The following is a 21,141-nucleotide window of genomic DNA, read 5'->3' on the forward strand; positions in this document are numbered from 1 at the left end:
GAGCAGAATCAAACTTTGCAGGAAGGATTGGACAGAGAGGCTGCTGGGAGACGAAGGTGACCATCACACCTGTACCTGAGTGTTCAAAGAAACAAAGGTTATTATGGTCTGTCATACAGCAGGCCTTTTTGTTGCAGATGTTTCCATGGAGACGGTGTTACCTGCCGAGCAGACAATTGAGAAAGTGAAGAAGAGATACAGGAAGAAGAAGACTAAGCTTGAGGAGGAGTTCCCTTCATATCTCCAGGTACACACACACACACACACACACACACACACACACACACACACACACACACACACACACACACACTGTCAGGGAGGAGGACACACACACACACACACACACACACACACACAGAGAGACACAGACAGACACACACACACACACACACACACACACACACACACACACACACACACACACACACACACAGAGAGACACAGACACACACACACACACACACACAGAGACACACACACACACACACAGAGACACACAAACACACACAGAGACACACACACACACACACACAGAGACAGAGACACACACAGAGACACACACACACAGAGACACACAAACACACACAGAGACACACACACACACACACACACACAGAGACAGAGACACACACAGAGACACACACACACAGAGACAGAGACACACATACACACACACACACACAGACACACAGAGACACACACACACAGAGACAGAGACAGAGACACACACAGACACACAGAGACACACACACACAGAGACAGAGACAGAGACACACACAGACACACAGAGACACACACACACAGAGACACACACATACACAGAGCCCTGATTGGCTGTTCCTCTCCAGGAGGCGTTCTTTGGTCGCATTCTTCTGGACGGGAGCCGACAAGCAGAAGGGAGCCGGGGGTCGGAGACACCGGGTGTCGGCCAATCAGGAGCAGCGACAGGTGACGTAAGCCCCGCCCCTGGATTACATGGCCCCTCCCCCTCAGGCCTGCCGTTTGGCGCCGTAGCAACACACATTATCAAGAAGCAGGGAACGCTGCGTGAGTTATTTTATTTTGAAATCATATTTGCATATCTTCATCTTTCATTTGTGTTTGATTTACATTGGGAATCGTGTGTGTGTGTGTGTGTGTGTGTGTGTGTGTTATCATTGTGTGTGCGTGTGTTTTTTCTGTTGTGTCACTGCTCAGCCATGTCGGAAGAAGCTCTGTTGGATCTGTCTGATGTTCTCAACACTGATCCTCACATACTGGCCACAGGACACACAGGTACACACATAGGCACGCACGCACACACACACATACATACATACACACACACACACACGCACACACAGCTAGATGACTGGGCACCATTACTCACCAAGTGTGTTCATGTTGTGTGTCGTTCAGTGAACAGATGTAACTGTCTTCTTGCCTTCAGTCAGTAATACCAACGAAGAAGAGTTTTCTGACTCTGCAGCTCTGATGGCATTTTAAACTTAAGAGAATTACTTTGTCTGTTTGTTTTCAGGTCACTTCCAGATGGAGCGCTCCCTTTCCCCCTTTGGTAAGCCCCTCCTCTTCCCCCTCTTCCTCCTCTTCATCATCTTCCTCCTCCTGCAGGTCTCCATCTGCTAGATTTCTTTGGAAGTGAAATGTTCTCGTTTTGAACCTCACAGTTTAGCTGCTTCCCCTTGTTCCCAGTCTTTATGCTAAGATCAAGATATTTGTATTGTCATATGCACAGAAAACAGACAGTTACTCTGTACAATGAAAAGCTTATTTTGCTGGGTCCTCCAAACACACAGAATTACAATAAACTTTAGGTAAAAATAAATAAAAATAAGGCACAAAATATGATAACAGTATTGCTCAGTGTATAAAGTATTGCTCAGTGTATAAAGTGCACTATGCATTGCTACAATATTCAAGTATGGTCGTGAAATGAAGCAGCTGTTCACAGTTCACTGATGTGTGTGTTGGAGCTGTTCACCTGCCTGATGGCCTGCAGGTAGAAACTGTTTGTCAGTCTCGTGGTTCTGGACTTCAGACTCCTGTACGTGTGTTGTGTCCCTGATGATGTGGTGTGTTGTGTCCCTGATGATGTGGTGTGTTGTGTCCCTGATGATGTGGTGTGTTGTGTCCCTGATGATGTGGTGTGTTGTGTCCCTTATGATGTGGTGTGTTGTGTCCCTGATGATGTGGTGTGTTGTGTCCCTGATGATGTGGTGTGTTGTGTCCCTGATGATGTGGTGTGTTGTGTCCCTGATGATGTGATGTGTTCTCCTGGTTACTCTGGTGGAGTAAATATCTTAAAGAGAGGGTAAGGCTGCTCCTGAGATGTACAGTGCAGTTTTTATTTAGCTAAGCTAACCAGCTATAGCTTCATAGTTAAGGATTATAGTTGTACATTGTTAGCATTTAGTCTTGGTGTGCCTAGTATTCTACACCAGTGTTGAGTTTCTTGGTAGCGGTGACTGAAATATAGTGGGTTGTTCGTTTTGGAGGTCTTGTTGGAAGTCATAAATGCATGAGTCGCAGTAACAAACACTCTGTGGTGACTGGGTGGAGGTATAACAGATATTAGACGGTCCTTTCATCTTCCAGCAGGCCAATAGGGAGTTAGCTGATTATATCTAGCATATCTAGGGGCTGGACCAGGACAGACCTGAGCCAGCCCTAACTATAGACCTGAATCAGCCCTAACTATAGACCTGAGCCAGCCCTAACTATAGACCTGAGCCAGCCCTAACTATAGACCTGAGCCAGCCCTAACTATAGACCTGAGCCAGCCCTAACTATAGACCTGAGCCAGCCCTAACTATAGACCTGAGCCAGCCCTAACTATAGACCTGAACCAGCCCTAACTATAGACCTGAACCAGCCCTAACTATAGACCTGAACCAGTCCTAACTATAGACCTGAACCAGCCCTAACTATAGACCTGAACCAGCCCTAACTATAGACCTGAACCAGTCCTAACTATAAACCTGAGCCAGTGACTTCTTCTTCTCCTCCTGTAGATACCACTGACTGCTTCTTCTTCTTCTTCTCCTGTAGATGCCACTGACTGCTTCTTCTTCTTCTTCTTTTCCTGTAGATGCCACTGACTGCTTCTTCTTCTTCTTCTTCTTCTCCTGTAGATACCACTGACTGCTTCTTCTTCTTCTTCTTCTTCTTCTTCTTCTTCTTCTTCTCCTGTAGATACCACTGACTGCTTCTTCTTCTTTTCCTGTAGATACCACTGACTACTACTACTTCTTCTCCTGTAGATGCCACTGACTGCTTCTTCTTCTTCTTCTTCTTCTTCTTCTTCTTCTTCTTCTTCTTCTCCTGTAGATACCACTGACTGCTTCTTCTTCTTCTCCTGTAGATACCACTGACTGCTTCTTCTTCTTCTCCTGTAGATACCACTGACTGCTTCTTCTTCTTCTTCTCCTGTAGATACCACTGACTGCTTCTTCTTCTTCTTCTCCTGTAGATGCCACTGACTACTACTACTTCTTCTCCTGTAGATGCCACTGACTGCTTCTTCTTCTTCTTCTTCTTCTTCTTCTTCTTCTTCTTCTTCTTCTCCTGTAGATACCACTGACTGCTTCTTCTTCTTCTTCTTCTTCTTCTTCTTCTTCTTCTTCTTCTTCTTCTTCTTCTTCTTCTTCTTCTCCTGTAGATACCACTGACTGCTTCTTCTTCTTTTCCTGTAGATACCACTGACTACTACTTCTTCTTCTCCTGTAGATACCACTGACTGCTTCTTCTTCTTTTCCTGTAGATACCACTGACTACTACTTCTTCTTCTCCTGTAGATGCCACTGACTGCTTCTTCTTCTTCTCCTCCTGTAGATACCACTGACTACTACTTCTTCTCCTCCTGTAGATACCACTGACTACTACTTCTTCTTCTTCTTCTCCTGTAGATGCCACTGACTGCTTCTTCTTCTTCTTCTTCTTCTTCTTCTTCTTCTTCTTCTTCTTCTTCTTCTTCTCCTGTAGATACCACTGACTGCTTCTTCTTCTTCTTCTCCTCCTGTAGATACCACTGACTACTACTACTTCTTCTCCTATAGATGCCACTGACTGCTTCTTCTTCTTCTTCTCCTGTAGATACCACTGACTACTTCTTCTTCTTTTCCTGTAGATACCACTGACTACTTCTTCTTCTTCTCCTGTAGATACCACTGACTACTACTTCTTCTTCTTTTCCTGTAGATGCCACTGACTACTACTTCTTCTTCTCCTGTAGATGCCACTGACTGCTTCTTCTTCTTCTTCTTCTTCTTCTCCTGTAGATACCACTGACTGCTTCTTCTTCTTCTTCTTCTTCTCCTGTAGATACCACTGACTACTACTACTTCTTTTCCTGTAGATACCACTGACTACTTCTTCTTCTTTTCCTGTAGATACCACTGACTACTTCTTCTTCTTCTCCTGTAGATACCACTGACTACTACTTCTTCTTCTTTTCCTGTAGATACCACTGACTACTACTTCTTCTTCTCCTGTAGATGCCACTGACTACTACTTCTTCTTCTCCTATAGATGCCACTGACTGCTTCTTCTTCTTCTTCTTCTTCTTCTCCTGTAGATACCACTGACTACTTCTTCTTCTTTTCCTGTAGATACCACTGACTGCTTCTTCTTCTTTTCCTGTAGATACCACTGACTGCTTCTTCTTCTTCTCCTGTAGATACCACAGACTGCTTCTTCTTCTTCTCCTGTAGATACCACAGACTGCTTCTTCTTCTTCTCCTGTAGATACCACTGACTGCTTCTTCTTCTTCTCCTGTAGATACCACTGACTGCTTCTTCCTCTCTCCTCCTGTAGATACCACTGACTACTACTACTTCTTCTCCTGTTGATGCCACTGACTACTACTTCTTCTCCTGTTGATGCCACTGACTACTTCTTCTTCTCCTGTTGATGCCACTGACTACTTCTTCTTCTCCTCCTGTAGATACCACTGACTACTTCATCTTCTTCTTCTCCTGTAGATACCACTGACTACTACTACTTCTTCTCCTGTTGATGCCACTGACTACTTCTTCTTCTCCTCCTGTAGATACCACTGACTACTTCATCTTCTTCTTCTCCTGTAGATACTACTACTACTTCTTCTCCTGTTGATGCCACTGACTACTTCTTCTTCTCCTCCTGTAGATACCACTGACTACTTCTTCTTCTTCTTCTTCTCCTCCTGTAGATGCCACTGACTGCTTCTTCTTCTCCTCCTGTAGATGCCACTGACTGCTTCTTCTTCTCCTCCTGTAGATACCACTGACTACTTCTTCTTCTTCTTCTCCTGTAGATACCACTGACTACTACTACTTCTTCTCCTGTTGATGCCACTGACTGCTTCTTCTTCTCCTCCTCCTGTATGTTCAGGTCATTATATAATCTCTGTCTGTCTCTCAGATGGTCTGGACATCAGCTCCTTGGCAGACGACCGGACAGGAAGTGGTGGGCGTGGCCTGAGGGCGGTGCAGGAGGAGCCTCTCGACACCATCTTAAGTCCAGAGCTTGACAACATGGTGACTGATGGTGAGAGAAGAGAATATTTTATTAATGAACAAATTATTTAAACTTTCTGTACTGAATAAACTGTTCAGGTTGGAGATCTGGGGTCAATGGTGTCAATGAGATGCAGAGATGCATGAAGACATGAGATGCATAAAGACATGAGATGCATGGATGCATAAAGACATGAGATGCATGGATGCATAAAGACATGAGATGCATGGATGCATAAAGACATGAGATACATAAAGACATGAGATGCAGAGATGCATACAGACATGAGATGCAGAGATGCATACAGACATGAGATGCAGAGATGCATACAGACATGAGATGCAGAGATGCATACAGACATGAGATGCAGAGATGCATACAGACATGAGATGCAGAGATGCATACAGACATGAGATGCAGAGATGCATACAGACATGAGATGCAGAGATGCATACAGACATGAGATGCATACAGACATGAGATGCAGAGATGCATACAGACATGAGATGCATACAGACATGAGATATAGAGATGCATACAGACATGAGATGCAGAGATGCATACAGACATGAGATGCAGAGATGCATACAGACATGAGATGCAGAGATGCATACAGACATGAGATGCAGAGATGCATACAGACATGAGATGCAGAGATGCATTGAGACATGAGATGCATACAGACATGAGATGCAGAGATGCATACAGACATGAGATGCAGAGATGCATACAGACATGAGATGCAGAGATGCATACAGACATGAGATGCAGAGATGCATACAGACATGAGATGCAGAGATGCATACAGACATGAGATGCATAAAGACATGAGATGCAGAGATGCATACAGACATGAGATGCATACAGACATGAGATGCAGAGATGCATACAGACATGAGATGCATACAGACATGAGATATAGAGATGCATACAGACATGAGATACAGAGATGCATACAGACATGAGATGCAGAGATGCATACAGACATGAGATGCAGAGATGCATTGAGACATGAGATGCATACAGACATGAGATGCAGAGATGCATACAGACAAGAGATGCATAAAGACATGAGATGCAGAGATGCATACAGACATGAGATGCAGAGATGCATTGAGACATGAGATGCATACAGACATGAGATGCAGAGATGCATACAGACAGGAGATGCATACAGACATGAGATGCATACAGACATGAGAAGCAGAAATGCATACAGACATGAGATGCATACAAACATGATATGCATACAAACATGAGATGCATACAGACACGAGTTGCATAAAGACATGAGATGCATACAGACATGAGATGCATACAGACACGAGTTGCATACAGACACGAGATGCATACAGACACGAGATGCATACAGACACGAGATGCATACAGACATGAGATGCATACAGACATGAGATGCATACAGACACGAGTTGCATACAGACACGAGATGCATACAGACACGAGATGCATACAGACATGAGATGCATACAGACATGAGATGCATACAGACACGAGTTGCATACAGACATGAGAAGCAGAAATGCATACAGACATGAGATGCATACAGACATGAGATGCATACAGACACGAGTTGCATACAGACATGAGATGCATACAAACATGATATGCATACAAACATGATATGCATACAGACACGAGATGCATACAGACACGAGATGCATACAGACACGAGATGCATACAGACACGAGATGCATACAGACACGAGATGCATACAGACATGAGATGCATACAGACATGAGTTGCATACAGACATGAGATGCATACAGACACGAGATGCATACAGACATGAGATGCATACAGACACGAGTTGCATACAGACATGAGATGCATAAATGCATACAGACATGAGATGCATACAAACATGATATGCATACAGACACGAGATGCATACAGACATGAGATGCATAAAGACATGAGATGCAGAGATGCATACAGACATGAGATGCATAAAGACATGAGATGCAGAGATGCATACAGACATGAGATGCATACAGACATGAGATGCAGAGATGCATACAGACATGAGATGCATACAGACATGAGATACAGAGATGCATACAGACATGAGATACAGAGATGCATACAGACATGAGATGCAGAGATGCATACAGACATGAGATGCAGAGATGCATACAGACATGAGATGCAGAGATGCATTGAGACATGAGATGCATACAGACATGAGATGCAGAGATGCATACAGACAAGAGATGCAGAGATGCATACAGACATGAGATGCATACAGACATGAGATGCAGAGATGCATACAGACAGGAGATGCATACAGACATGAGATGCATACAGACATGAGAAGCAGAAATGCATACAGACATGAGATGCATACAAACATGAGATGCATACAAACATGAGATGCATACAGACACGAGTTGCATACAGACACGAGATGCATACAGACACGAGATGCATACAGACATGAGATGCATACAGACACGAGTTGCATACAGACACGAGATGCATACAGACATGAGATGCATACAGACATGAGATGCATACAGACACGAGTTGCATACAGACACGAGTTGCATACAGACATGAGATGCATACAGACATGAGATGCATACAGACACGAGTTGCATACAGACATGAGATGCATAAATGCATACAGACATGAGATGCATACAAACATGATATGCATACAGACACGAGATGCATACAGACATGAGATGCATAGATGCATGGTTCTGTGTTTAAGTGAAATAAAGCTTTAGTTCTTTTGTAGCATGTCTGAAATGTGCTATAGAAGTACATAACGTGTGTATAAATATGCAGAAACAGGTGTTTGAATGTAAAACATCTTCTTTGATCTTGGTTTTCAGGTGCCATCCTCAGCAAACTGTACAAGATACCAGGTAAGTTTTTGATTATCAGTTCCTTTCTGACTACTCACTTCAGTTATCCTGTTTGTGATAAAAATAAGGCTCAATAATAAGGTGTGTGTGTGTGTAGAGCTGGAGGGGAAGGACGTGGAGGAAGTGTTCACTGCTGTTCTCAGTCCAAACAGCAACAACAACCAACAACCTAAGCAGAGCCAACACACACACACTGCTGCTGGGAGCAAGACACACACACATCGGACAGGTACACACAAACACACACACACACACACACACACAACTTCTCAGGGTCAAATAGATGCACTAGGATGGGGTTCTGAGATGTGAAGATATCATCTGAGACGTGAAGATATCATCTGAGACGTAAAGATATGATGAGATGTGAAGATATGAGATTTGAAGATATCTGAGCTGTGAATATATGAAGATATCTGAGATGTGAAGATATCTGGGATGTGAAGACACCACTGAGTGGCTCAGTGATCCTGGGAGCTATGTAGTCCGGGGGGATCAGCCCCTGGTAGGGTCTCCCAAGGGAAACAGGTCTCGAGGCAGAGCCCAGACTAAGAGCGGTTCAAAATACCCTGATGAAAAGCAGCACACGGAATGTAGTTACCTCGTCTGGACTAGGGAAACCGGGGAACCCTCCTGCAGCCAGACCCAGGAGGGGAGCTCGCCGACGAGGGTCTGGTGGCCGGGCCTTCGTCCATGAGGCCCGGTCGGGCTCAGCCTGAAGAAATATCATGATATTTCCATGATATTTCCCACCACCCGCAGGGACAAGCAGCGTCGCTGTGTTGGAGTTTGCCCCAGAGAACAAGAAGAAGAGAGGAGCAAAGCTGTCAACTGATCACCACCTGGTGGTGAGTTGGATCAGATGTCAAGCTGAAGAAGGCGGCCTTTCGGGCCTGGTTGGCTCAGGGGTCTCCTGAAGCAGCTGACAGGTACCGGCAGGCCAGAATGGCTGCAGCTGCGGTGGTCGCGGATGCTAAAACTCGGGCATGGAAAGAGTTCGGGGAGGTCATGGAGAAGGACATTCGGTTGGCCTCCAGGAGGTTCTGGCAAACCATCCGACGGCTCAGGAAGGGAAAGCAGAGCCTACCCAAGGCGGGGGGAGAGGAACTGTTGACCCAGATGGGGGACATCGTCGGGTGGTGGAAAGAGCACTTTGAGGAACTCCTAAACCCGGCCAACATGTCTCCTGGAGAGGGGGCAATGCCTGACTTGGGGTGGTTTTACCCATATCCCTGGCAGAGGCCACTAAGGTAGTCAAAAAGCTCCTTGGTGGCGCCAGGGTTGGTTGAGATCCGCCCTGAGATGCTGGAGGCGCTGGATGTTGTTGGGCTGTCTTGGCTGACACGCCTCTTCAATGTCGCATAGGGGTCGGGATCAGTGCCCATAGACTGATGACCGGGGTGCTGGTTCCCATCTTCAAGAAGGGGGAACGGAGATTGTGAACTATCGTGGTATCACACTGCTCAGCCTCCCGTCCCGATTCCGTCCCGGCAGTGGAACAGTGGACCAGCTCTTTACCCTCAAAGACTACTAGAGGGGTACTGGGAGTTTACCCAACCAGTATACATGTGCTTTGTGGACTTGGAGAAGGCTTTCGACCGGGTCCCTTCTGAGTTTTTGTGGGGGGTGTTGCGGGAGTATGGGGTGCCAGACCCGTTGGCACGGGCTATCCAGTCTCTGTACTGCAGTAGGAGCTGTGTTCGTATCCTCGGTAGTAAGTCAGACACGTTCCCGGTGGGTGTTGGGCTCCGCCAGGGCTGCCCTTTATCACCGGTCCTGTTCGTGACTCAAGACAGGATATCTAGGCGCAGCCAGGGGGCGGAGAAAATTAGGTTCGGGGATCTCGGGATCGCCTCTCTGCTGTTCGCGGATGATGTGGTCCTGTTGGCCTCCTCGGACCGTGACCTCCAGCATTCACTGGGGCGTTTTGCAGCCGAGTGTGAAGCGGCGGGGATGAGAGTTAGCGCCTCCAAATCTGAGGCCATGGTGCTCTGCCGGAAACCAGTGGATTGCTCCCTCCAGGTGGGGACAGAGTGAAGGAGTTCAAGTATCTTGGGGTCTTGTTCACGAGTGAGGATAAGATGGAGCGGGAGATCAGTGCAGCTGCAGCAGTAAAACAGGAGTTGCACCGGACCGTCTTGGTGAAGAGGAGCTGAGCCGGAAGGAGAAGCTCTCAATGTACTGGTCGTCTACGTTCCAACCCTCACCTATGGTCACGAACTCTGGGTCGTGACCCAAAGAACAAGGTCTCAGATACAAGCGGCCAAAATGAGTTTCCTCTGTAGGGCTCAGTCTTAGAGATAGAGTAAGGAGATGAGTTTCCTCTGTAGGATTCTTAGAGATAGAGTAAGGAGATGAGTTTCCTCTGTAGGATTCTTAGAGATAGAGTAAGGAGATGAGTTTCCTCTGTAGGATTCTTAGAGATAGAGTAAGGAGATGAGTTTCCTCTGTAGGACTCTTAGAGATAGAGTAAGGAGATGAGTTTCCTCTGTAGGACTCTTAGAGATAGAGCAAGGAAATCAGCATTTTTGCTCTATACACCGTAGACACAGCAACAGGGAGCAATTAGGGGTTAGGTGTCTTGCTCAAGGACACATCGACTTGGACTAGCGGAGCCAGGGCTCGAACCACCGATCCTCTGATTGAAAGACGGGCATGCTAACCACTGAGCCACAGTCGTCCCATTAGAGGTGTTCCAGGCACGTCCAACTGGTAGGAGACCCCGGGGAAGACCCAGGACACGCTGTAGGCCTTACATGTCCCCGCTGGTCTGGGAACGCCTCAGGATCCCAGAATGAGCTGGAAAGTGTTGCGGGTGAGAGAGAAGACTCGGTCGGCCTGCTGCCACCGAGACCCGACACGGGATAAGCGGCTGATAATGGATGGATGGATGGATGGAACAATAAATGTTTGATTATTATTATTATAGATTGATAATCAAACCTCTCTCTCAACAACAGCTGTGTTTCCTCGTCTTCCGCTGATGAACGGGCTGATGGGGGCTGCTCAGCGTTTTCCTAACATGATGTCCAGCGGTGCCCAGAGTCCAGCAGGCTTTACGGTGCTACCTCCTCAGAGCCCCGCCCCCGGGTCAGCCTCAACCAATCGGGTGTCAGCAGGAGACGGCGAGCAGGACGTGATGTCAACGGCTCAGAGGGGCATGTTGAAGTGGGAGAAGGAGGAGACGCTGGGAGAGATGGCCACCGTGGCCCCGGTGCTGTACTGCAATACCAGGTTCCCCCAGCTGAGGGAGCAGCACCCTGGTACACACACACACACACACACACACACACACACACACACACACAGATTTACAGCTTATTTACAATCTTACGTTTTATAGATCAAACAAAACATGTTTGCAAAATAATATGAAAGTGTTCATCAGTATGGCCATTTATTTGTGTGTGTGTGTGTGTGCGCATGCAGACTGGTCCACCAGAGTGAAGCAGATCTCCAAGCTGTGGAGGAAGGCCAGCTCTCAGGACCGATCTCCCTTCGTGGTGAGTTTTCAACACATTGAAGTGAATTCTTTGGTTGCTGGTGACGTAGTGAAGAGCGGCTGCATGAGCTCACTAACTGTTAAACTGTCCAGTCAGAGCTCCTTCTTCCTGTTAATTAACTTTCATCTCTGAGCCTCAGATTCATCGTGCTCCTGGTGTTTTATCAGCTCTGTGATCCCCGTGTGTTGACTAGTTCTAGTATTCTGCTTTAGTAATAAGAGTGCCACTGAGCTGATGTGATGGTTAGAGGGGTTTAACTTGGTGAAAGTACACGTGTTCGAGTCCTGTGTTTTTGTTTTCTCTCCACCAGCAAAAAGCTCGTGATAACCGGGCGGCTCAGCGCATCAACAAGGTGCAGCTGTCCAACGACCCACTCAAACGCCATCAGCCGCAGCCGCCATCACAGCAGCCGCAGCCGCCCTCGCACTCGCAGTCGCACTCGCAGCCGCCCTCGCACTCGCAGCCGCCCTCGCAGCCGCCCTCGCAGCAGCAGCCGCCCTCGCAGCAGCAGCCGCCCTCGCAGCAGCAGCCGCCCTCGCAGCCGCAGCCGCCCTCGCAGCAGCAGCCGCCCTCGCAGCAGCCGCAGCCGCCATCATTGCTGCCGGGATCTTATGACCCTGTTTCAATGGAGATGGAGGCAATCAGGGACCCGTTAAGGCCCAAAGAGTCGGAACAGGAGCAGGAGTGGAAGCTCAGACAGGTGAGCAGCGTTTCAGGGTGTTTCTCCTCAACACATCACCACCACCCATGAAATAGAACCAGAGAGAGGAATCAACACCAGACTCCAGTCACAAACCGCAGGATTGAATGTTTTATATCTGCGGATCACACGACTTAATGTCACACTTAATATTATATCTAGATATACATACATGGCCCAGTAAAAGGCCTTATTGAAGTCTTTAATGTCATTATAAAAGTTTCATTTTAAATGGGTTCATCATCCACCTGCTTTCTGCTGCTGATCCAGGTGACATTAATGTTATTAATTGAATCACTAATTTTTTTAATGAATTATTGAACGTTTTTTGTAATAAAAACATTCATTGTGCTTTACAGAATAAGTCTGTAATGAGTTTCTTCATTTAGGTCAATCGGCATCGGGGTGCTGTAGGTTTCTCTCTCTGAGTAGTAACCATGGTAACCATGTGACTTGTCATTGTGTCATTGAAGAAGATGAAGATGATGTGCATGCTGAGCCTCACTCACTGACTCAACTAATACCTGTGATGTCATTGTCATTGAAAAGGGAGAGGTAAAAGACAGATGGGGAGCCGGTAAGAAGAGGCAGGAAAATCTCCCCCAAAGCAAAGCCCTAAACTCAGCAGATAAAGGTTGTCCCTCCCGGGCACCTGTAGCAGGAGGTGGCCAAGAGGCTCTGGTAAGATCTCAAGGCGAACTCGTTCCAGGCCCACTTCCTGGATCCATGACCCTCTGAAATCCTCTTCCTGTCCTGGAGCTCCTTCTGCTGGTCCACAGCTTTCACTGGGTTCACCTGGAGGTCAGCAGCTGGTTAAGAGCTGGTTATCAGCTGGTTAAGAGCTGGTTAAGAGCTGGTTAAGAGCTGGTTATCGGCTGGTTATCAGCTGGTTAAGAGCTGGTTATCAGCTGGTTATCGGCTGCTTAAGAGCTGGTTATCAGCTGGTAAACAGCTGGTTAAGAGCTGGTTAGCATCTGGTTAGCAGCTGGCTAAGAGCTGGTTAGCGTTGTGTTCTTCTTCGTAGTCACACACTGAACTCTCTGGTCTTTCCTCGTCACTGACCTCCAGGACAGAAATTATAAATGTCTTGGTGAGACCGATGCGCCGCAGACGCTCCAAAGCAAAGAGGATTTCAGACACATGGACCCAGGACGGGTCACGGTACCTTCTCTGGGCCACGGCACATTCCACATTTGGGAACGCTCATTGCCGTCTGAGGACAGTTGAAGTGGACTTGACCCAGAGTTGTTGTCCGTGGCCTCAGTGCATCTCAGAACCGACTGATTTTATTCTGAAGTGTTGTTCTGCTGCCGTCCTTTAACATCCACGCACACTGATTGGAAAACAGGCGACTCTGGTCCTTATGTGGGTTCAGGCTATGGGACCAGCACAGATCCTGTACTGGTCCCATTGAGGCTGTTTCTGGCCTCATGTATGGTGACAGTGGAGAGAAGCGCTGCGGTTTGAGTACGAGCTGAAAGCCGTTTGAACACAAAGCAGCAGCATGACATGTGATCAACACAGTACCCAGTAGGGGAAGAGGTGGTCCGTAAACATGGACCACCTCAGACGGGAACTTTGGTATATGAGACCATGTGACCAGCGTCCGACTGAAGGACGACAGCAGCTCGACAGGTATCACTGCAGGAGTATTAACCAGGTGAGAGACAGACAGCAGAGCAACACATCACACACGTATGAATGATCATCACATGTTTGATCCGCAGTACGTCAATCATACTGATACCAGCAGAGAGAGAGAGGGAAAGCGAGCATTACGTGTGTGTGTGTGTGTGTGTGTGTGTGTGTGTGTGTGTGTGTGTGTGTGTGTGTGTGTGTGTGTGTGTGTGTGTGTGTGCCATCATGTTGGACCTCGTGTAGCCGTGGAGACGCTGACCCGCTCTGTGTTCCCGTCCGTTCTCCTCTCCGTGTTCCCGTTTCTCTCTTTCAGCAAATGCGTCATATGAGCAAGCAGCTGGCGAAGATGGAGGCCAGCCAGAAGCTGGAGCAGGTGAAGAGCGAGCAGCGACAGCTGCAGCTCGCCTGCCGGCTGTCTCCGGACGCCGGCAGCCGGAGCCCGGTGGCGCCCGGGGGCGACGCCTCCCCGCTGCATCTGTCCAGACAGCACCTCCTGCTGCAGAGCTCGGCACGAGCCGACGACATCTTCCTGCGACCGCAAGCCCCACCCCCTCACTCGCCCCTCCCCTCCTCGCCCCTACACCAGCCCCCCTCCTCCCCTCAGATGTTCTCCCCGCCCTCCTCCCGCCCCTCCTCGCCCTGGGAACCCTACCTGAAAGTAGCAGGGCCTCCTCGCCCCGCCTCCTCGCAGCAGCGTCACAACTCTCTCAGCTCCTCCCCGGCCCACGACGCCTTTGGTTCTCCTGCACCGTCCCCCGACTCCAAGACCTCCGATGTCTCCAGGACCCTTGGACCCCAACAAGGTAACTCTCCTCCCATCGAGGGTCTCCTCCTTGTTTTCTCCTCCAGTGACGTCTCCTCCTTGTTTTCTCCTCCAGTGACATCTCCTCCAGTGACATCTCCTTGTTTTCTCCTCCCAGGACTGCAGAACCGGGCCGGTATGTTGAGCCCCCCCTCTGCCTCGGCCCCCGACCCCTCCGCCCGACACATGGGTATCCGGGCAGCGGATTCGTACCAGCGGCCTCACAACAGCAGCGCCATGTACGGTCGCGGTGGAGAACTGCTGCAGGGCGGGTTGTTTAAAGCCCCCATGCCGCCTCAGCACCAACCTCAACTGGAGAGCTTTGGGCCCGCAGGAGGAAGGAGGGACCTGCCCAGACCCACAGATCTGGGCTTTGCTCTCTCCCAGGCGCAGGACCCGCTCTTCCCCACCAGTCCGCTGTCTGGACTGGGATCCCCCCACCGCAGCCCCTATGCTCAGACGCCCGGCACCCCCAGACCTGACTACAGCCAGCAGATGACTGACCCCTTCACCCAGCACTCACCTTTGACCTCCAGGCCCTCGCCTGACCCCTACTCCAACCCACAGACTCCTGGTACGCCACACCCTCATTCTGACCCCACATACCTCACCACACCACCTGCACTTAGACTGGACCAGTACAACCAGCAGTCTACCAGCAGGCGTCAGTCCCCCTCCCACCCAAACCTCGACCCCTACGCCTCCAACCCGGGGACCCCCCGCCCCACTGTCCCCGAGCACTTCCCTCGATCGCCAGGGGGTCAGCGGAACACCGACACCTACGCCCAGCCCGCCGGTCCACCACAACCCTTGTTGGACCCCTACGCCCAGCAGCCCTCCACACCACGGCCCCAGAAGGCCCCAGAACCCTTCAGCCAGGCCCCAATGGAGATCTTTCCTCCTCAACTTGCAGGGTCCGGTTCATCCCCTTTGGTTCCAGGGCTGTCTGGAGAGACGGTGACCTTCAGCCCAACACATCACCAGGTAACGGACAACACCGTGTTCACATGTCTGTACTGCAGTTAACATGGTTGTACTTTTTGTATTAAAGTTAACATGTTTTGTACTCATGATTCAGATCTACGTCTGTAGACGTAGTCTAAGTGTCTGTACTATAGTCTACATGTCTGTATTATAGTCTACATGTCTTTACCATAGTTTACATGTCTTTACTATAGTATACGTGTCTGTACTATAGTCTACATGTCTGTATTATAGTCTACATGTCTTTACTATAGTCTACATGTCTTTACTATAGTCTACATGTCTTTACTATAGTCTACGTGTCTGTATTATAGTCTACATGTCTGTATTATAGTCTACGTGTCTGTATTATAGTCTACGTGTCTGTATAAGAGTCTACGTGTCTGTACTATAGTCTACGTGTCTGTACTATAGTTTACGTGTCTGTACTATAGTCTACGTGTCTGTACTATAGTTTACGTGTCTGTACTATAGTCTACGTGTCTTTATTATAGTCTACGTGTCTGTATTATAGTCTACGTGTCTGTACTATAGTCTATGTGTCTGTACTATAGTTTACGTGTCTGTACTATAGTTTACGTGTCTGTACTATAGTCTACGTGTCTGTATTATAGTCTACGTGTCTGTACTATAGTCTATGTGTCTGTACTATAGTTTACGTGTCTGTACTAAAGTCTACATGTCTGTATTATAGTCTACATGTCTTTACTACAGTCTACATGTCTTTACTATAGTCTACGTGTCTGTATTATAGTCTACATGTCTGTATTATAGTCTACGTGTCTGTACTATAGTCTACGTGTCTGTACTATAGTCTACGTGTCTGTACTATAGTTTACGTGTCTGTACTATAGTCTACGTGTCTGTATTATAGTCTACGTGTCTGTATTATAGTCTACGTGTCTGTACTATAACCGTGTCTGTACTGTAGTCTACGTGTCTTTATTATAGTCTACGTGTCTGTACTATAGTCTATGTGTCTGTACTATAGTTTACGTGTCTGTACTAAAGTCTACATGTCTGTATTATAGTCTACATGTCTTTACTACAGTCTACATGTCTTTACTATAGTCTACGTGTCTGTATTATAGTCTGCATGTCTGTATTATAGTCTACATGTCTTTACTATAGTCTACATGTCTTTACTATAGTCTACATGTCTTTACTATAGTCTACGTGTCTGTACTATAGTCTACGTGTCTGTACTATAGTTTACGTGTCTGTACTATAGTCTACGTGTCTTTATTATAGTCTACGTGTCTGTATTATAGTCTACGTGTCTGTACTATAGTCTATGTGTCTTTATTATAGTTTACGTGTCTGTACTATAGTCTACGTGTCTGTACTATAGTTTATGTGTCTGTACTATAGTCTACGTGTCTGTACTATAGTCTACGTGTCTGTATTATAGTCTATGTGTCTGTATTTTAGTCTACGTGTCTGTACTATAACCGTGTCTGTACTGTAGTCTACGTGTCTGTACTATATTCTACGTGTCTGTACTGTAGTCTACGTGTCTGTACTATAGTCTACGTGTCTTTATTATAGTCTACGTGTCTGTATTATAGTCTACGTGTCTGTACTATATTCTACGTGTCTGTACTGTAGTCTACGTGTCTTTATTATAGTCTACGTGTCTGTATTATAGTCTACGTGTCTGTACTATAGTCTACGTGTCTGTACTGTAGTCTACGTGTCTGTATTATCGTCTACGTGTCTGTACTGTAGTCTACGTGTCTGCACTATAGTCTACGTGTCTTTATTATAGTCTACGTGTCTGTATTATAGTCTACGTGTCTGTACTATATTCTACGTGTCTGTACTGTAGTCAACATGCCTTTATTATAGTCTACGTGTCTGTATTATAGTCTACGTGTCTGTACTATATTCTACGTGTCTGTACTGTAGTCTACGTGTCTGTATTATAGTCTACGTGTCTGTACTGTAGTCTACGTGTCTGTACTGTAGTCTACGTGTCTATTATAGTCTACGTGTCTGTATTATAGTCTACGTGTCTGTACTGTAGTCTACGTGTATGTACTATATTCTACGTGTCTGTACTGTAGTCTACGTGTCTGTACTGTAGTCTACGTGTCTGTACTATATTCTACGTGTCTGTACTGTAGTCTACGTGTCTGTACTATATTCTACGTGTCTGTACTGTAGTCTACGTGTCTGTACTGTAGTCTACGTGTCTGTACTGTAGTGTACATGTCTGTACTATATTCTACGTGTCTTTATTATAGTCTACGTGTCTTTATTATAGTCTACGTGTCTGTATTATAGTCTACGTGTCTGTACTATAACCGTGTCTGTACTGTAGTCTACGTGTCTGTACTGTAACCGTGTCTGTACTGTAGTCTACGTGTCTTTATTATAGTCTACGTGTCTTTATTATAGTCTACGTGTCTGTACTATAACCGTGTCTGTACTGTAGTCTACGTGTCTTTATTATAGTCTACGTGTCTTTATTATAGTCTACGTGTCTGTACTATAACCGTGTCTGTACTGTAGTCTACGTGTCTGTACTATATTCTACGTGTCTGTACTGTAGTCTACGTGTCTGTACTATATTCTACGTGTCTGTACTGTAGTCTACGTGTCTGTACTATATTCTACGTGTCTGTACTGTAGTCTACGTGTCTGTACTATATTCTACGTGTCTGTATTATAGTCTACGTGTCTGTACTATATTCTATGTGTCTGTACTGTAGTCTATTTTTCTGTACTATATTCTACGTGTCTGTACTGTAGTCTGTAGTGCAGCGTATGTTTGATTTGTTTTTTCTCTCAGTTGCAGCAGTCTCCAGGAAGACAACAACAACAGCTGGACTTTTTTCCCACAACCCCCAGCAGCCAGACCCTGAAGCATTCTGGGATATCAGAGAGCGAGTTCTTTGAGCAGAGCTACATGACGGCAGGACCGTCACAGACGGAGAAGACGACAACTCATGAAATAGGCGTCATGGGCGTGGCTCCTCTTGACGGACCAATGAGCATGCTGCCTCAGCTCGGTGATTCGGAGGAGAAGCTGAGACAGGTAGGCCAGGTGTCTGATGGGGGTCTTAGGTCTTGAGAGGGTTCAGTTCTGGGCTGGTTGGTCCTGGTTTCTGGGTTCTGCTGAGTTCTGTTTGTGTGCAGCGTCAGCGTCTCCGGCAGCTCATCCTGAGGCAGCAGCAGCAGAAGAGTGCGTTACGGCAGGAGAAAGGTCTGCAGGAAGCAGGACCCTCTGGACCCCATGCTGCTGGACCCTGCCCTGGTCCCGCCACACCACAACACTGGTCCCAGCCAGACCCCTTAACTGCTCCTCCGATAGACCCGTTTGGACGTCCCCCACCCCCTTACCCCGGCACAGTGAGGCCTGGAGACGCAGCGGGGGCGCCGGGCCCCAGGTTCCCTGGAGGTTTCCCTGGACCAGTCCTGAGGTGAGAAGAGCCTCAAAACCTGGTCCTGACCTGATCTGAGGATCTATTCTGGTTCATCATCTGCTCCTCGCTCCTCCAGGTTTGGTGTTGCTCCAGGAGCTCCAGCTGGTCTCCAGGACTCACGGCCTGCCCACAGAGCGGTGCCTGGATCTGGGCTCAGTATGGTGGAAGGAGTCTCTTTCCAGATGAAGAGGCCCGTGGAGTTCACCGGCATCCGACCGGTCCCGGCTCCCGGCGCTCAGCCACACATGATGTCTGGTGAGTTTATGAACCGCTCGGTTACAAAGCTGCTGCACCTGAAAGTGGATTTTGGGGGTCCCTGGAGACTAAAGGTGTCCTTGGTGGTCTGGTCTCTGCTGGAGTCTCTATGGAACCTGCATGATTAAGAGTTATGTAATCTTCTCTCTGATGAATCTAGTGGCCGATCAAAACTTCTCTGGTCCTTTATGGATTCAGTTCTTTGTAAAGTCTCTGAGACCCCCTTCCTGCCCCCCAGGTGCCCCACAGCCCTTCCTGCCCCGCTCCCTCCCACTCCAGCAGCACAGCATCATGGGACAGCCCTACATCGAGCTCCGACATCGCGCCCCCGAGAACCGCCTGAGGCTGTCCTTCTCTGAGGCCCCCAGAGACCCCCAGCCGTCTCCCGTCAGGCCTGGTATGGGGGCCCGGATGGGTGAGCCGGCGCTGGTGATGGAACAGCTGAACCAGCAGCACCTGGGCCACGGAGAGTCCATGCCCCCGGAGGAGCACCTGGAGGGGGAGGACTCAGCTGTGAAGGACCTGGAAGATGTGGAGGTGAAAGATCTGGTGGACCTCAACCTGAACCTGGACCCTGAAGACGGTAAGACCCTCAGATCCAGGACGTAGATGAATCTTCATGTTGTATTTCTTTATTTAGAACAAATCATCATAATAATGACCGTTTCAGGTAAAGAGGACCTGGATCTGGGTCCTAATGACCTCCACCTCGACGACTTCTTGCTGTCGGGGAAGTTTGACCTGATCGCCTACGCCGACCCGGAGCTCAATCTGGAGGACAAGAAAGACATGTTCAACGAGGAGCTGGACCTGGGGGAGCCGGCGGAGGAGAAGGGAGCTAGCGGGTCCAGAAGGACCGACGCTCGCATCGGCCAAGTCAAACAGGAAGTGCAGGACGGCCCCTCTGCTGGGGGGCTCCCCGCAGGCTCCAGCCAGACCCCGGAACAGGCTCCCAGGGTTCACCCCCCCATGGCTGGAGGTAACAAATCTGAACTGTATTGTATTGATCCGTATCTCTACTCCATAGATGCTGATCATTATTATTTCAGCTGAACTGTAACTCCCTCTCACCTGCAGGTCTGCAGGTCTTCCAGCAGCAGCAGGGACCGTTTGGACCCTCTGGCCCCACCAGTCTGAGTCCTCAGGGCCCGCTGTCCCTCCAAACCTCCCAGCCTCGCCTCCTTCTCAACCCACAGACCCAGCTTCCACACCAGGGGACCTCCACCCAGACCCAGGGACAGGCTGTCCTCCCCCAGGACCAGGACCAGCACAGGCCTCTGCTCCTGGAGGAGCAACCGCTACTCTTGCAGGACCTCCTGGACCAGGAGCGCCAGGAGCAGCAGCAGCAGAAACAGATGCAGGCCCTAATCAGACAGAGGTCTACAACAGAGCCGGTGTTACCTCATATGGGTAAGTCCTGAACCCGGACAGTCCTGAAC

The 21,141-nt window shown here is 48.2% G+C and overlaps 1 protein-coding gene across 1 annotated transcript in view; it reads left to right on the top strand.

The window, feature by feature from the left end:
• Positions 1 to 21,141, top strand: part of LOC306750668 (histone-lysine N-methyltransferase 2C-like) — a gene marked incomplete at its 5' end in the record, with an annotated part of 99,901 nt that overhangs the window by 46,085 nt on the left and 32,675 nt on the right. The window contains 21 exons of the mRNA XM_079234135.1: positions 1 to 56; positions 138 to 247; positions 852 to 1,050; positions 1,201 to 1,278; positions 1,523 to 1,558; positions 5,405 to 5,530; positions 8,360 to 8,392; positions 8,490 to 8,611; positions 11,469 to 11,655; positions 11,822 to 11,895; positions 12,206 to 12,283; positions 12,473 to 12,595; positions 13,145 to 13,276; positions 14,547 to 15,036; positions 15,154 to 16,019; positions 18,814 to 19,059; positions 19,161 to 19,444; positions 19,524 to 19,702; positions 19,941 to 20,285; positions 20,373 to 20,681; positions 20,780 to 21,112. The exon at positions 1 to 56 is cut by the window's left edge and continues 46 nt beyond it. Of these exons, the coding sequence (XP_079090261.1) occupies positions 1 to 56; positions 138 to 247; positions 852 to 1,050; positions 1,201 to 1,278; positions 1,523 to 1,558; positions 5,405 to 5,530; positions 8,360 to 8,392; positions 8,490 to 8,611; positions 11,469 to 11,655; positions 11,822 to 11,895; positions 12,206 to 12,283; positions 12,473 to 12,595; positions 13,145 to 13,276; positions 14,547 to 15,036; positions 15,154 to 16,019; positions 18,814 to 19,059; positions 19,161 to 19,444; positions 19,524 to 19,702; positions 19,941 to 20,285; positions 20,373 to 20,681; positions 20,780 to 21,112 (4,406 nt within the window). The remainder of the gene's footprint in view (positions 57 to 137; positions 248 to 851; positions 1,051 to 1,200; positions 1,279 to 1,522; positions 1,559 to 5,404; positions 5,531 to 8,359; positions 8,393 to 8,489; positions 8,612 to 11,468; positions 11,656 to 11,821; positions 11,896 to 12,205; positions 12,284 to 12,472; positions 12,596 to 13,144; positions 13,277 to 14,546; positions 15,037 to 15,153; positions 16,020 to 18,813; positions 19,060 to 19,160; positions 19,445 to 19,523; positions 19,703 to 19,940; positions 20,286 to 20,372; positions 20,682 to 20,779; positions 21,113 to 21,141) is intronic.

The sequence above is a fragment of the Taurulus bubalis genome, assembly GCF_910589615.1.
Source record: "Taurulus bubalis genome assembly, chromosome: 18".
NCBI lineage: Eukaryota > Metazoa > Chordata > Actinopteri > Perciformes > Cottidae > Taurulus > Taurulus bubalis.